General features: G+C 42.8%; 1 protein-coding gene and 1 long non-coding RNA gene across 2 annotated transcripts; both read right to left on the reverse strand.

The window, feature by feature from the left end:
- Positions 1-416: 416 nt before the first annotated feature.
- Positions 417-7487, reverse strand: NME5 (NME/NM23 family member 5). Its single transcript, XM_062502232.1, has 6 exons — positions 7366-7487; positions 7098-7264; positions 5072-5277; positions 4589-4689; positions 3449-3567; positions 417-1102 (listed from the first exon to the last, which is right to left on the reverse strand). The coding sequence occupies exons 2-6, from the start codon at positions 7224-7226 to the stop codon at positions 1031-1033; spliced, it is 627 nt and encodes a 208-aa protein (XP_062358216.1). The 5' UTR covers positions 7227-7264; positions 7366-7487; the 3' UTR covers positions 417-1030.
- Positions 7488-9621: 2134 nt separating this feature from the next.
- LOC134049737 (uncharacterized) lies at positions 9622-15650 on the reverse strand. The gene is made up of 3 exons (XR_009933630.1): positions 15120-15650; positions 11374-11686; positions 9622-10820 (listed from the first exon to the last, which is right to left on the reverse strand). It is a non-coding gene; the product is annotated as an uncharacterized LOC134049737 (long non-coding RNA).
- Positions 15651-15740: the final 90 nt, after the last annotated feature.

Genomic DNA, 15740 nt, shown 5'->3' on the forward strand with positions numbered 1-15740 from the left:
ATACTCTTATTCATAGTTATGAAAATTACACTGTTTTCTTCATTATAGCCAGTCAAACCATAAGATACAAAGCTTGAAGTTAACAGCATAAGTACAGCTCTTTGAAGAAAATGAAAAGGTCCCACATCCCCAAGAAACAGTTTAGTTACTTCACTGAAGGCGATACCGTGGGATTAACCCCTTGCCTGTGGAAGAGCACTCTTGTGAAATTCAACAGAACACATGAAAGTTTGAGGAAAACGACACAAATTTGCATACCTTTAGGAGCAGAAGAACACAGAAAACACTCTCAAGGTAAACTGTTCCAATTAAGCACCTTTATTGCAAACAAATGTCAGAAGACAACCTTAGTCCTTGACAAAAATACATCTTCTTGTTATTTGTAGTCAGTGAGCCTTTTGCCACCAAGATGGGAAAAGAGCACTGAATGTACTTTCAAGTAAGTCCTTCAAATTACATTCTGACAAAATACATCAGACTTAAGTGAATAATCTTCAAGAACAACCTTAGCTGGGTGATGTAATCAGCAATTAAAATTCCAGTGTTGCTAATAGGCCTCCAGTAATTGTTTTCTACATTATATCCAAGTACCTCCCTTCATAACTGAATTTATGCTAAAAATTGCTGAAACACAACCCTTGGCTTCGCAAAGCACAGGCCAGGTGGATGTCATTTGGGAATCCACACCACTGTAAATTATTTTGTTCTCCCACACAGCCAAACCAAGAAAAACGCGGACAAGAGCAGTAAGTCACACCCACTGAGAACATTGTCTTTTTCTAATCACCCAATGCCATAAATTTATCGTGTAATTCTACATTGACTTTGTCAGTAGAGAAGGTACTAGAACCACTACATCCTGGTTAGACATAAGGTTATTTATCCCATGAGGACACAAGTAGTTATGACAAATGCATTTGCTTTAGGTAGTATTGATTATAGAGTCAAAGGACACACTGAAGATGACAATACACAGCTGTAACTCGGAATGTGAGAGATAGCTTCCACCAGGCTCTCACCGCCGATGCTCTTACTGAGAGATGCGATATTGTAGTTTAGGTTTATTAGGATTGTGTTCAATCAGCCAGTCAGCAAGCCAAATCTGTGAACAAAAATCCCAAAACCCAAATGTTTTCAGCTTTCTGTTGCTTTCCATTAAGTGCATAGGAGATTATTTAAAAGCATTATTTGAAACCTCTGCTACAGATACTCTCCTACTGTGCTGCAAAATTAAGACCTTTCAGAAAGAAATGGACATGCAGATGACCTGTTTATTAAAAATGTTCTTTTAAATGTTCACAGCTTATATTGCTTTTGAACAATACACAATGGCCTTTAGAAGACAACTTGTCCTGGCAATGTTTATCTTTGTGAAAGTATAAGACCATTTGAGCCATACTTCAAATAATTCAGACACCTCTGTTTTGGAATGTGGCTACACAATATGCATGAAACTGCTTAATAAAATATTACTGCTGACAAGACCTAGAGATACTTCATCCAAAAATCATTCATTAAGAGTGCCAGCCTTCTGCACTGAAATCACATTACAGTACTTAAAACCAAAACATGGTTACTTTTTGAAATTCATCTTGTAAGTTTTCCAGTACTTTGAACCTAAATGAGAATGTGGGAGGCAAAAATGCCTTGAGTCCTAATTCCATCTGCCAGTCTGGGCCTGGCCTTAGGCAAATTAACCTTTTGCCTCGATTTCTCCACTTGTAAAGCAAAGTTTTTAACACATCCCTATTTACTTCACAAGGCTGTTGATGACTGGTTTCTGGAATGCTGAGAACAACAAACTTCATACCACACTGTGAAGAGCTGAAAGAACAGCAGACAGGGAAGGTAAGCAACATTCTGCTTTTACTACCATGCATAGAAAGGGTGGTTTGCAAAGGGAGAGCCAAACAGAGCACTAGGACAGGTAAAGCAACAACAGCACAGTAGTAAGAACCCAAGACAGAAATGGAAAACAAACAAACAAAATATCCCAAAACACAAAACCCCTCAGCAAAACTACTTTGGGAAAAAGAAATCCTCAATTAATTTGAACCAAATACATTTATCCTGTATTACTTAAAGAACTGGCTGAGACAACCTCTGTGCTGACATCAAGTATTTCTGAGTGCACCGACATTTTCTGAGGCCATCTCCAAAAGGAAAGGAAAGGATACTGGAAAAAAAATATATTCCAACAGTCTCCCTGTAAGCCACCAAGCAGATAACAATCTGACAAACAATAGGCAACGTCTATTTCTGAAGCAGTATCAAATCAACATTATTTTCCTTCTGTTACAAGGTCACAGGCATTATTGACAACAAAGAAGGTGCAAATAGAATGTTTTCAGCACAACTACCGACACTGCTTCATGCAGCTTTCTTACAAGCAAGGAAGGAAAGCATTGTCTCGATTAAGTTACTGTTAAGATACCTCAGAATTTACTAGAAAATTGTGCTAAGAATGCAGATTAACTGGAAGCCAAAACAATGAGTTAGAAATACGGGACTTGCAACAACAAAAAAACCATCTATTTAATATAGAAAAAATATATATATATTTAATATAGTAAAGAGAAGACTGAAAGAAAAGAAAATGGAAATACTCTTCAAATATGCAATAGGTTGCTAAAATATATATATATATATATATATTACATTGTCTCCAATGTCTTCTGGGGATAGTAAAAGGGGGAAAAAAAGGTAATAGGCTTAAAATTGGAGCCAGGAGATTTAGGCTATCTTTTAGTGAAAGCTTTTAACAAGTACAATTAGGCACTGAAACAGATTGCCTGGGGAGACTGTAGATTCTCCATCATTTAGAGTGCTAAACCACAGGCCAGACACACATTTGTTAGGAACAGATACAATTAGTTTGGCCTTTGGGCAAAGGAATGGACTTCATCTATGTCTTCTAGATTTCTATGGTAACAGTGCCAGACATACAGGTAAAGTAAACAGGTTATAAAACTAGAACAATCAAAGTACATTAAATGTGGCCTCACGTATATCATATAGTTCATAGGAACACCCCAAGTGATTTTTAAGGCTTTTTTTTCTGGAAAGTATCCTTTAGAAAAATGCAGCGTTGATTATAAAAGTGATAATGATGTAAAATCCACCACAACTGCCAGCAAGTTGTTGAACAAATTAATTATCTGCTTGCTTAAATAAGTACTGGTGTGAACGACTGGAACCTTAAGAACACAAGGATACATTTACAGTGTTTTTCCAGATGTAAGAAAACTGATTTTGTTTAGGAACTTAAAACACATCCTTGTGACAAATCAACTTCTTGAAACCAAATGTTATTTGAGTAGCTCATTAGCTGACAGCTAAAACAGCACAGCTCTTCACCAACAGAGTAGTTCTCCTGTAAAGAGGGACATTACTAACAGCAAGTAACTGCATCCCAGAGCTGCCAGCCACGCTGGGACACTGCACATACCATGGGGTCTGCTGGCTTCTCTTTGCACAGGGCAGTGAGCCCTGCCAGCAGTGTGGGCTTCACATACAGGTTCAGGTAATCCCGAGCTCTTTGTCCAGTGGGAACAGGCTCCAAGACTGCTGCAAGGAGGAACCACAGGTGTTAGAAAGCAGCCTCCAGAGTGATTAAACCCAGCATGCTTTCAAAGGTTGTTTGTATGTGAGCTGCTCTTTTCCTTAGTAAGTTAATAATACATCATGGGTTTTATAGCTTCTCCCACAACAAACTGCAAAGAAACTTCCTAAACTTCTTTACAATGTCCCTGAGGTAATTTTACTAATTATAGTCTATTACGAAAAGGGAGGAAATCAGATCATCAGGGGAAAACCTTAATCCTTGAAGATGCATTTGAGGCAGAAGAGAAATAGTATATCCCATGTTTAACACTTTCTTCTTCCAGTGTGAAGCTGGCTTCTGAAGACCCTAAAAATCTTTCAGTCCTGCTGTGTTTGTCAGGGTGAGTGGAGGAGACAGGGTTTACACAATGGGTAAGGCTTGTAAGAAACTGCAACATCTTTTATTAAACTCACTGATACAGCTGACAAAAAGTATCAGTAGACAGCTTTTTCTAGGTGTTTCAGGTGCACCTTTCTGTCAAAGGGCAAATTCTGTTACATTACAAACTACAGAACCTCTCACAGCCTTTTCAGGTTTTAAGGCCCTTTTCTCTGGCATTTTACTTTGGAATTGCTCTATCATGTGAGCATCCAGCTGCTTTTGAATAGTAATTACTCAGCCTGAATCCAAGAAAAGAGTCAGTCTTCTCAAGTCAACAGGAGTCCCCAGGGCTGCCAGTGCCAGAAACACTTGCTGGAGTTTAACAGCTTCCTATTTGTTTTCATTTACCAGCTTTGACTGCTCCAGTTCCCAAAGCAGAGTTTGAAAAGTGGAAGCAATCTCTGTAACTACACTGACTCTTCAGATACATTTTTGGTAAGCCTTTTGTGGCAGAAAATGTCAGCTTATACATAAAGAGACCCACAATCCTGAAAAGCAAACAAGCCCAGCCTCTCCTAAATCAATTGTATCTGGAGTCAGGGCAGGACAGGGAAGAACTTCATCCTCCCCAGGACCAGCAATGAACCAACTGTACCATTTTACCTTCTGGAAATATGAATCGAATTTCTTTCTCTGCCGAGAAGATGCTGAGACTGCCGTGGAGCCCATTCCTCAGCTCATCAGTCCCATAGAGTGCTCTTAAGCTAAAAACAAGGGAAATAACTACTTGAGGGCAACTGCAAATCCTTTCTGAGTCTCTGCAGCCTGAGAGCCAAAAAAGCAATCAATCTGGACTACTTAACAAGACATTGGCTAGATTTTGTTTTAAATGCAAGAAGTAGCTGCCTAAAACTTAATGTTCATACGCTCAACATTCCCCATAAAATAGGTGACCTTTGCATATTAAAAAACAATGGTGAAAAGCTGTTGCACAAAACTGAAGAGATAACAAGCCTGTGTCTGTATTGTACAAACAAATTAAAAAAAAAAAAGGAAAAAAAAAAAAAAGGAGGGAGGAGGAAGAATTCTAGTTTCTATCAAAAGAATGACGACATTCTACTAGCCCAAGGCCAGTCAGTGAGTTACCTGTGAGGGTGAGTTATCCTAGCTCTTAGGCTGTTGGATGGTCCAAGCAATTCCTTCCAGTATGAGACTGCACAATCTCTAGCAAGAACCATAGCAACTATAGGACCAGAACTCATATAGGCTGTTAAATTAGGAAAAAACACTTTTCCAAATTGTTCTGCGTAGAAGTTGCTACATTGCTCTGGGCTTAATTGGAGCTTCCGTTTCTATAAAGTGTAAAAGACAAAAAAAGAATTAAGATTGCTTGCTACATTGAAACAGTTTAGAGCTTTCAAAGGCAGAATAGAGTCCTCTCCTGCAGTCATATCTTCAAGTGCAGAACACAAGAGTAATTTCTGAAACTCCTCTGATTCACCCAGATACGATCCTCTTTGAGATACACAGTAACAAAGAGCATAAGTTTTCCAAGTTAATTAAGGAAACAGCACACTTTGAGAAAGATGTGATTGTAGCCCAGGCAAACTACAGCATTTTCTAACTACCAGATGACAGGGCACTGTACAGAAAAAGTGAAGAGCATCAGAAGGGCAGGGTTTTATTACTCAGCTGCTACAACATAATGTTCTACTTTAACACAAGTTTCCCTCCAGCCCACAGTGTCAATTATACAATTGTTCTATTTTTCATTCAGTGCTTTGTGACTCTCCCAATAGCTGCCTAGCCTGCAGGTGGCCAGGATCAGGACAACTTTGGGAGGTTATCAGAAACCATAGGGCAGTCAAGAAAAAAATTTTAAAGTGCATTCTTCGAGCTCAAACTTATACAACACTTAGAGTTCCATATACTCAGAGTCCTAATAACTTTGGTGTCAAAAGTCACTGCAGACATCAGAAGACTCTACTAACACATTGCAATTAAATAAATAAATAAATAATCTATTTGTCTCATCTTCTGATATGTATTGAATCAAAAGAAACATGGAATGGTTTGGGTTGAAAGGTGTCTGGAAACTCATCTTGTTCAAACCCCCTACCACAGACTTGGACCTCCCACTAGACCTGGCCTTCCACCAAACCCGGCCTTGAACACTTCCAGGGATGGGGTGACCACGGCTTCTCTGGGCAACCTGTGCCAGGGCATCACCACCCTCATGGTGAAGAATTTTTTTCCCAGTATCCCATCTAACCCTGCCCTCTGGTAGTAGGAAGCCATTCTCCCTCGTCCTGCCACTCCATGCCCTAGTCCCAAGTCCCTCTCCAGCTCTCTGGAGCCCCTTCAGGCACCGGAAGGGGCTCTCAGGTCTCCCTGGTGCTTCTTCTCCTACTGGATGAACAATCCCAGCTCTCCCAGCCTTGCCTCAGAGCAGAGGGGCTCCAGCCCAAGGAGCATCTTCAAGACCTCTTATGGAGTAGCTCCAAGAGATCCACAAATAAAGAAATAAATACAAATATTAAATACAAATAAATAAAACAACCAGAAGGGCTGGGGAGGAAGTGGAAAAAACAAACCAAACCAAACCAAACCAAACCAAACCAAGACATTTCGGGGAGTAGGGGGAAGGGCCCTGTCGCCCACAGGCGCGAGGGCGCAGCGCCCCCCAGCGGCCGCCCGGACGGGCACAATTAAATATTCATAAGCTCATTGCAATATTCGTAAAGTCTATTTACTGTAAAAACAGCGGAAACAAAAACTTTGTTAAGCTGCAGCTGGCCGGCTATCGAATTCAATTAATTCTTTAATAACCACTTGCACACCGCACAAAATCTTGTGAGGTCTGAATGATGCGCTCTCCAAAGAGTTGCCTTGGAAAGTTCACACAGCTGCTCCCTAGGTTTGCTAAACCTGAGTTTATTAACAAAGTCTGTGTTTTTCTGTGGTCAGCGAAATAGTTGGTCTGCTCTGTTCCATCCCATGCACCAAGAAGCATCTCCTTACAGAATCTGGCAGCAATGTTTGATGACATGAAGAACGTGAATTGATTTTTGGACACGCAAGATTTTAGTTACTGGCTTGATTGCTAGAAGTTAAATATTTTCCTGACTTATAAACTGCAGTTATTTTCTCTGGAGCACATCCTGTTTGTTACCTGAATGATGTGGAATCCTGATCGGAGAATGAGATCCTCTATTTCTTCTTCTTTATCAATGACATCTGGTTTGATGATAGCCAGAGTTCTTTCCACATAAATCTGAGGTTCAGGCATTAAGACCTCCATCCTGGCTTCTAAATTAGAATTCACTTGCCCCTTTCATACTGCAATGACACCAGTACATGTCATTTGGAGTTTGTCTTCTGCACAGTCACCTGCGGTAACATTCACTGTGTACTCCAGGAACAGAGAGGGTCACACTCACCTCACAAAAATCCATATGAGATGTTCTCAGCACTTGTTAGCACCCTGTAGTTCACATTCCCATTTGCGATGCAGTGGCATTTTGTGGAAAATAAGGCCAAAATTTAAAGTTGCTATTCACTAGGTTGGACAACGTATGAGGAAAGAAAGGCATTATCACACACCCTGATGTGTGCTGTCTGTGCTCCCACACCCTCAATTCACCATGGCCTCCTTCAAACCTCAAATCTGTATCCTCACACATGAGGACTGACTTGGAGCTGGTTCACTGCACGCCTCAGGGTAATTTCTCAATGGTTATTTAATTCCTGTATTTATGGGCTCCAGACAAAGTGCCAATTTTCTGACTAAGCAGATGCACTGGCAAGCTGAGAGCACAGAATTGTGTTGTGAGTGGTGGAACCAGTGAGGGGGTTTCCTACAGACCTGTGTCCACTTGTAACCTTCTTTTCATCACAGAATGGTTTGGGTAGGGAGGAACCCTTAAGACCATGTAGTTCCACCCTGCTATGGGCAGGGACACCTTCCACTATCCCAGGTTGCTCCAAGCCCCATCCAACCTGGCCTTGAACCCTTCCAGGGATGCAGCAGCTACAGCCTCACTGGACAACCTGTGCCACGGCCTCACCACCCTCACAACCAAGAATTGTTTCCCAATATCTCATCTAACCCTATCCTCTGTCAGTGGGAAGCCATTCCCCCTTTTCCTGCCTCTCCCTGTCCTTGTCCCAAGTCCCTCTCCAGTTCTTTTGGAGCTCCCTTAGGCACTGGGAGGGGGTTGAAGATCCCCACAGAACCTTCTCTTCTCCAGGCTGCACACCCTCAGGTCTTTCAACCTTTTAGACAGAATTGATAGTGCAGGATGCTCGGGAGATCTTGACAGAGCCTCAGAGAACTACACATAATGGCACCTGCAGCCTTTCCCTCGCTCACTGACCATCATGTCCCCAGGCTCCCACCTACGGCTCTCTGCATCCGCCCTGGACCACACACAGTCACGCAGACCCTGCCTGGCAGCAAAAACCTGCTCCGTGCTGCAAAGTCCGCTCCTAGCCCCCCGCCCCTCCAGCCCACCTGCCTTAGGGCCCCGCCGTGCTTTGCTATCTCAGCATCCGGGACTCCGCCAGGCCCGCAGCCGTTGCCGGGCGATGGCGGGGCCCGCCCCGGGCACAAGATGGCGCCCGTGGGCCTCGGCGGGGCGGGGGCAAGATGGCGGCCGGGAGGGACGCCGTGATGGCGGCGGAGGCGTCACGGCCTCCGAGCTCCGCGCACACAACGGGGAACCGTGGCTGCCCTGGGGTGGGCTACGCGTGTGGTGCGTGAGTAAAGGGTGGAGTGGCGTGATATCCGGGGCTCACCTAAAAAAATCTCACCCCTCCCCGACAATAAAAGCTTTATGTTGGTTTCCCCTCACGCTCAGAACTGCTGAGGGACCATGCGCTCACAGCAAACATAAAGCGACATATCGCGATTTATTGGAGCTTCCCTTTCAAGGGAAAGACAGCAGCCCTTCCAGGTCACCAGTGTCTGTGGGAAGGTTTCCCGTGGACACGCCTGAGTAGCGGCGGCGAGCAGGAGCTCCCGGCACAGCCGGAGCGCTGACCCGAACCACAGCTCTCTAATGGTGGCTCTCAGCATTGCGAGAGAATTACAGCGGCTACCCGCTGCCACCTCACGTTTATGACAAAAAGATGTAACGAGTAGGAAACCTGCACCGTTTTGTGCATTAAACCACGATGAGCTGGGTAGCCGCATTCTCTGGGGATTTTACCCTCCTTGGTGCCAATGCGTTTCCTCCCTCTACATCCCCTATTTTGCCGGCTCTCTAGGGGCAGCCAGCTGGCAAGAATTGGCGGTGCAGTAGCCACTGTTCCATCCAACACGACCCATAGTGCCCGGGCAGCCGAGGGGCGGGTCCCCGGTGTCACCTCCCGTCCTTGTTTACCGGCGCTCCCGGGATGGGGCCGGGCCAGCTGGCCCCGCGCTATCGGGGTGTGGGCCGGTGAACGGCCCCGATAACTCCGGCGCTGGCTCCGCCGCCCTGCTCCTCTCTCTCCCTGCCACTCGTCCCCTCGCCTCACCGTGTTCTCATAAAACTCTGGGATCCGAGGTGCTGGAACACCTGGGGCTGGCGGCTGAGTTCAGCCAAAACTGGACATTGCACTCAAACCCTGGAGATGGCACTGACAAAGGGACAGAGAGAAAACAGGTGTGCAGGCTTTAAATTTTAATGGTATCAGACTGCAGGTAGAGGCAAAGGAGAAAAGACAAAAAACCCCCAAGGTTTTGGAGCCAGAGGTGCTGACACAATGTGCCCTGGTTAGATGAGGAATTAGCAAAAGTACAGCAAAAGCTGGTTTTAGTCTAAGAAAACTAAAAAATAATCTTTTTCATGATTAATGTGAATAATATAAATATAGAAGCAAGAAATGAAAATAGGCAGTTATTTCCTTGCAGCCAACTTGAAATATATTTTAAAAGCAAAGACTGATATTGTTATTCATACACCTTAAAAATAAAGGTTCCAAGTGTACAAGACAAATTCAGATACAGACTCTCCTTCAACAACACGGGCACATGGCATTTGTTTCTTTAACAGAAATACCTTATCCAGTATTTCATTTGAAGACATTGTAAACACTGCAACTTCACAGAGGTAACGGGTAAACACGTTTTATTTTTTAAGAAGTGCTGATAGAAAGAGCCCATCAGTTTTTCAGTTTAGTTCAGAGTTAATTCAGCAAGTCATTTCTTTTTAAAGTCAATGAGCACAAGTCTGACAGCCCTTGCTTAAATTTAGCAGTTCAAAGGCTTCCTCTGCCTGCATGAACACTTCAGAATTATTATTACATAAGAAATGCTGAATTTAATATCTGTGTTTCACTGTTAACGTGAATCTGTTGCAGTTTCTTTATTGTGTGCATTTTCTCCCAGCCACACAGGACATAAACCCCAACGCACCTTCCCGAGGCTGCAGTTTGGCCGAGAGCAGGGCCCTGTGCAGATCCCTGCCCACCACGGGGCCTGGGGCTGTGTCACAATTTCTCCTGCTTGCTGTTTCCAGAAGCATTTCTGGAGGGCAGAGATGGTCTAATTTTAGTACTGGGAGAATCCTCCTCTCTCCAATGAGCGAGTGGCTGCATCTGGAGCTGCAGCCAATTACCCGGGCTTCCTCCGCCTGCACTTCCCACGATGGTTTAATGATGCAGAAACACAAATTTAAAGTGGCCCCACATGTTAAGAGAGAATAACATTATGTGCTCCAAAAAAACAGATGTTCTACAGTAGTAGAATCTTAAAGGTTTCTTCTAAAGCCTTGGATTTCATAAACCTGACCTTAAAACAATGTGTTAATATAATTATGTTTATTTTCTTTATAGTGCTTGAAATAATATTTCTGATAACTAAAAGGCTCGTCTGAAGCATCTTCCCTAACTTCTGTAGGCCAGCGATGTGCTTTGAGGAAAAGAAAAAAACAAACAAACAGAAAAAGGAAAATTATAATTAAATTAACTGAACACTTGTTAGGGCATAGCCTGGCTGTGGTATCTTATCTGTTAAGCGGTTTAAAAAGCCTTAGTTGCCTCACTTATTTTTAGCTGGCATGGACTATAACACCAAAAGATTGTGGCTGCAGGTACATTTACATCCAACATCAGATAAGTAACATTTTAAGGGGAAATATTATTTCAGAGCTTTGTCCCCCTGACAGTGCAAGAAGGTGCAAAAACTAATGTCTTGCAGACTGTCATAAAGGAAGGAAAGAAGAAAGAAAAAAAGAATGATGAAAATAAATGAAGAAAAACTAAAGAAGTAATACCAACTAGTAAAACCGATTTAAAATGAAGTTTGCACATCTTTTAGGTTTGTTTGCATTTTGATGTTAAGTAGAGAAAAATGTGTTTCCTTCAGTAGCAATGTTCTAACTATACACCTGCCACCATACAACTTTCATCCACCCTGGGCTCTCTTTCCTTTATTACTTTTCATGATGAACTGTCATACCTACCCACAGCACCAGCTTATCTTCACTGCTTGCTCCACCCATGCTTGCTCTTCCAGTGCAGAGTGTCTCTGACGGAAATCCTGTGATCAAGGCGACTTCCTCTCCACACTCCTGCTCTCTTCTCCATTTCTGCCTTCTCACAACTAAACAATTCTCCTTCTGCAGCTCATCTGCACAGTTGTAATCCCAGTGATCTTTTCATTGCTGCTGCTTAACCCTTGTCAAGCCTTCCTGTCTGTTTTCCTGTACTTGTTATCTCACCATTTTCTGTAAAGATGAAAGTGATATTTTCTTCATGCTTCCTCTGTCTACAAGTCTGTAAGTAGCAATAACAAAAAGCTTATCAACATATCTTCTGTAATTCCCATCACTTGCCCTGATAACTTCACCCCACTTCATTTCCTGATCTTCCAAACACTCTTTCATTTGTTCACAGCTTTAGTTATTCAGTCTGCTGATTCCTAGCACCCAGAGAGATATGCTTGTCTCTTTTACCATTAAAAAAAAGAAAAAGGCCTTTGGTGTAAGTGCCTCTTGTCACCTCACAGGTTCTTCCAGTCATGTCTCTTCATCTCTTACTGGGTTCTAACCTAAATCCCCTTCAAACTTGGTTTTGCTTTCTCTCATCACCTGAAAGCTTCTCAATTCATCTTAAACCAATCTCTTTTTTGCCCTTCGGTCACATTTAGTATATCTAACTCATATCTTAGCTTAGTTTTTAGCTAGTCTCAGGTATCATTTCTTAAGTCACTGTTTCAGCTTGGCTAACATTAGTCCCTTCTTCCTTTGTGTTTCTTTGCTTTTTCTACAGGAGCACTGCTGAGCACTGTCCTTGGCTCTCCTCCCTTCCCTCCAAGCTCAACATCCCAATGTACCTTTTGTTTCACTCTGTAAAGACATCTCCTATTTTCTGCCAGCCCTACAATGGAATTCCACTCCTGCACTTTCAAATAAACTTCTTCCTGCTTTATCCCTCCTTGTTGCTTAGGATGAGCTCCTGTTGAACACCTGTAGAGGCTGGGGCTGACAACTTACTTCCTATAAAGCTCCTCCTCATCTATATACAGATATCCTATATAAATGCTGCATGTTTTCATCTGAACTTTAGAGCAGAAACACGTGTTTGCTGATTTACTGTTACACACAATGTTTAACATAATACTGGCTTGGATTATCCCTGAGGCCACCAAGCTCAGAGATAAGTAGTCACTGTGATCATACCACAATGAAGAAATGAGTGTATGAATAAACCAATAAAATCTTTTATCTAACGAATTAAAAGAGGCAATTGTTTAGATAAGGCTTTTTTAAAGATATATTGTCAATGCTTACTTAAAGACACCTTCTGTTTATCTTAATTCCATGTAGCACAAGGAATCCTTTTTGCCATACTTACTTTGAGCCGTTACATTCAGGCCCATCATTAAAATATATGGGGTTACTTGCATAGTTGTTATTATTATTAATAAAATGTATTTATTTATGCTGTGCTTAAAGACTAACTCAGACAGAAACTTCCTACAGCATGGTGTTTGGTATAGAGTAGGCAGTCTGTGACCTGAGATGCTTACAATCAAATTAGATAAGACAGGCATAGGATGCAGGAAACAGAGAAATTACACCAAGTTTCAAGGCAGTGGATGATATGTTATTTCTCTTGTTTTTTTGTTTTGTGTTTTTTTGTTGTTGTTGTTTTCTTTTTTAGAAGAGAAGCTAGAAAAATCAATAAAAGAGAAATAATGAGGAAATTGAGAGGATGATCAAGAAAAAGAAGGACGTAATGAAGACAGGTATGGCACAAAACTCATGTGGACAGTAAGGGTGGGGCTTGGCATAAATTGCAAGTTTGGTAGAACAGCAGAATGAGACCCAAGGTCAGAAAGCCCATATGCAAGTAAAATTCAGTGGAATTCTAGTCAACACCATGAGTAAACATAGCAATTACAGGATTAAAAAATGGGAAACAATGATAGTTTGTTTTTCTTCTCAGCAGTAAATATGTCATATAGGGAGAATTACCACTCAAGAAGATAAGTGTGTGTTTTTGTTTGATTAACCACAGGCTTTGATTGGAGAGTGAAAAGCAAGACCAAAACCCAAGTCACAGTTCAGAGGAATTATTTAAAATTACCTGTGGCACGATGGGGCCCGGTGAGACAAAAAATACTCACAATGACCCATATTCTCAAATTTTCTTGATGTCTAGATGCATAAAGAATGACTATTTTAGTTGTGCCAGTCACAGTTCTCAAACCAGGCTGCTTAGCCAGTGTACAACCACATCATTATCCTGCTTTTGGATATGGGACACAAAAGGTTTCACCAAACAGCCATTAACATGGAGGAACTGGGAGTCACAGCTGGGGCCTGCTGTTTGGAATTGCCAGGATGGGAGATTGAGAGGGACCTGATGAGAATTAGGCAGTTGGAAATGAACACGGCTTTAAAGAAAGCACTGTTAGGCAGAAACAGGAAAACACCTGACAAAGTGCCAGTGGTAGGGAAGGATGAGACAGGTTCAGCAAAGCAAAAAAACAGAACTGGAGAAATAAAAAGAGATGAGAAAGGAAAGGGAAATGCATGTACAAATCCTAACGGGATGACAGTCATTCACGTTCTTAGCAAGACTTGATGAAATACAAAACAGATGTTATAGGCAGTGAATCTTGCAAGAAAACAAAGTTATAAATACATAATCCAAAGCATTCAGATTATGTCTATCAGATGAGCCTGACAGACCCTTGTGAAGTGCTGCAATTTTTAGTTTACTCTCAGGTGCTGGTCTGTAAACTTGTAACTTCAGCAGAGATATATTTCTGCAGTCACCTGCCAGAGCTCCGTACACAAAAGCCTGCAAAAACAGGAACCAGGGCAGTGGCATTCACCACTTCAGCCGTGCAACCTGCAAGCCTCGGGGTGGCCTTGGCTCCCTGTGACTTAAACAAATGGGTGGTACTTTCCCATTAGGCAGGCTGTCAGTACAGGGTAAGGGAATGCACTTAGCTGAGACAGTGGCTTAGATGGTTGTAATCACAAACCACATCTTTTTGGTACAGACCTGAGAGGTTTAAAATCTAAGACAAAGCTGCTTGAAAAATCGCAAGAAGCCCCTTGCTGGACGTGGGGTAAGCTCTGACGTTGTATAAATTATTATATCGTATATATAAAAAAATCTTTGCTTCTAACATTCTATTTAAAGTTCAATATAAGAATATAGAAATACATTCTCATTGGGATGAGCATCTCTATCAGCCAACATCTACAACCTGTCCTGAGGACATTAGAACTTTCACGTGTACTGGCCCTGCTCTTTCTACTGTCTTTACTGCCCTGACTTCATAGAACTTTTTTTTTTATAAAGTTCAACATAAAGTTCTGGTTGAGAGTTTGTGTATAGCATACCCTACCCTCTGAGTAGCTTATACTGAGACAGGCATCCCTAAAGATGAATTCTGACCAACGTTACTTAGGATAAAAATTCCTAGAAGCAGTTCAGCTGAATGACAGTTCATGATCCAAACTAGATCTCAGACGAGATCACTTAAAATGTTTCTCTACTATTTTTATTCACAATTGGCTGTGGGCACTGCAGAGTTTTAACAGCAGATGAAAGTTGAAACACAAGCCATATTTGACAGAGGGAGGAGCAATAACGCGTGCACTCATTAGTGCAGTAAGTAATAATTGCTACTTTTTGACCACAAGCAAAGGCCTTAACTTTTAATTCTTTAAAGATGTGTAAGCTTTACCTATATATCCAGAAGGCAAAATGTGCCCCTTTGGCATGGACAAACAGGACATTAGGAGATGTACACAGTAGAACGTTTCATTACAAGGAGCAGTTTTCTTCTGGACTTCTCATCCACAGCGTTGCCAAGAAGTTTGACATATCCTTGGGCAAAAGGAATTAAGGCCCGGGCACGTGCTCGGCGCTCCAGCTCCCCGAGTTATGTAATATCCAAATCCAAGTTTAAAAACAACAAACTCTGGCCCCTCTCGGTTGCAAAACCAGCAGAGCTGGAAATATTAAGCAAACCTCTCGTCCTGGAGTAACTGACTCAATGCCCGTAACACACCTCGAGCTAAAACAGGGCAGCACTCCAAGTAAATACAGCGCCCCAGCCGCAGCCGGACGTTCCCGTGCGGAACCCGCGGGTCCGGGCCCGCCGCGGCCGAACCACGAACCGTGCTGGGAGCGCAGCCCCGATCCCGATCCCGATCCCGATCCCGATCCCGATCCCGCCAGGGACTATCCCGACCCCGCCAGCGACTCCCGGTCCCCCCTCTCCCGCCTCTGTAGCATGGCCCCGCCCACTCCGGCAGGGCAGCCAGCAGCGAGAGCGGAACCTCCTGAGTGACAGGCGGCGGCG

This window comes from Cinclus cinclus, chromosome 14 (assembly GCF_963662255.1).
Source record: "Cinclus cinclus chromosome 14, bCinCin1.1, whole genome shotgun sequence".
Classification (NCBI taxonomy): Eukaryota; Metazoa; Chordata; class Aves; order Passeriformes; family Cinclidae; genus Cinclus; species Cinclus cinclus.

What these genes read in the sequence shown, in the direction of transcription:
- NME5 (XM_062502232.1), bottom strand. Translation starts at nt 7,226, where the DNA reads ATGGAGGTCTTAATGCCTGAACCTCAGATTTATGTGGAAAGAACTCTG. An exon ending in AGGATAACTCACCCTCACAG is followed by an intron (nt 4,690 to 5,071) that starts GTAACTCACTGA and finishes CCTTGTTTTTAG; the next exon opens with CTTAAGAGCACTCTATGGGA. An exon ending in TCGATTCATATTTCCAGAAG is followed by an intron (nt 3,568 to 4,588) that starts GTAAAATGGTAC and finishes TCCTCCTTGCAG; the next exon opens with CAGTCTTGGAGCCTGTTCCC.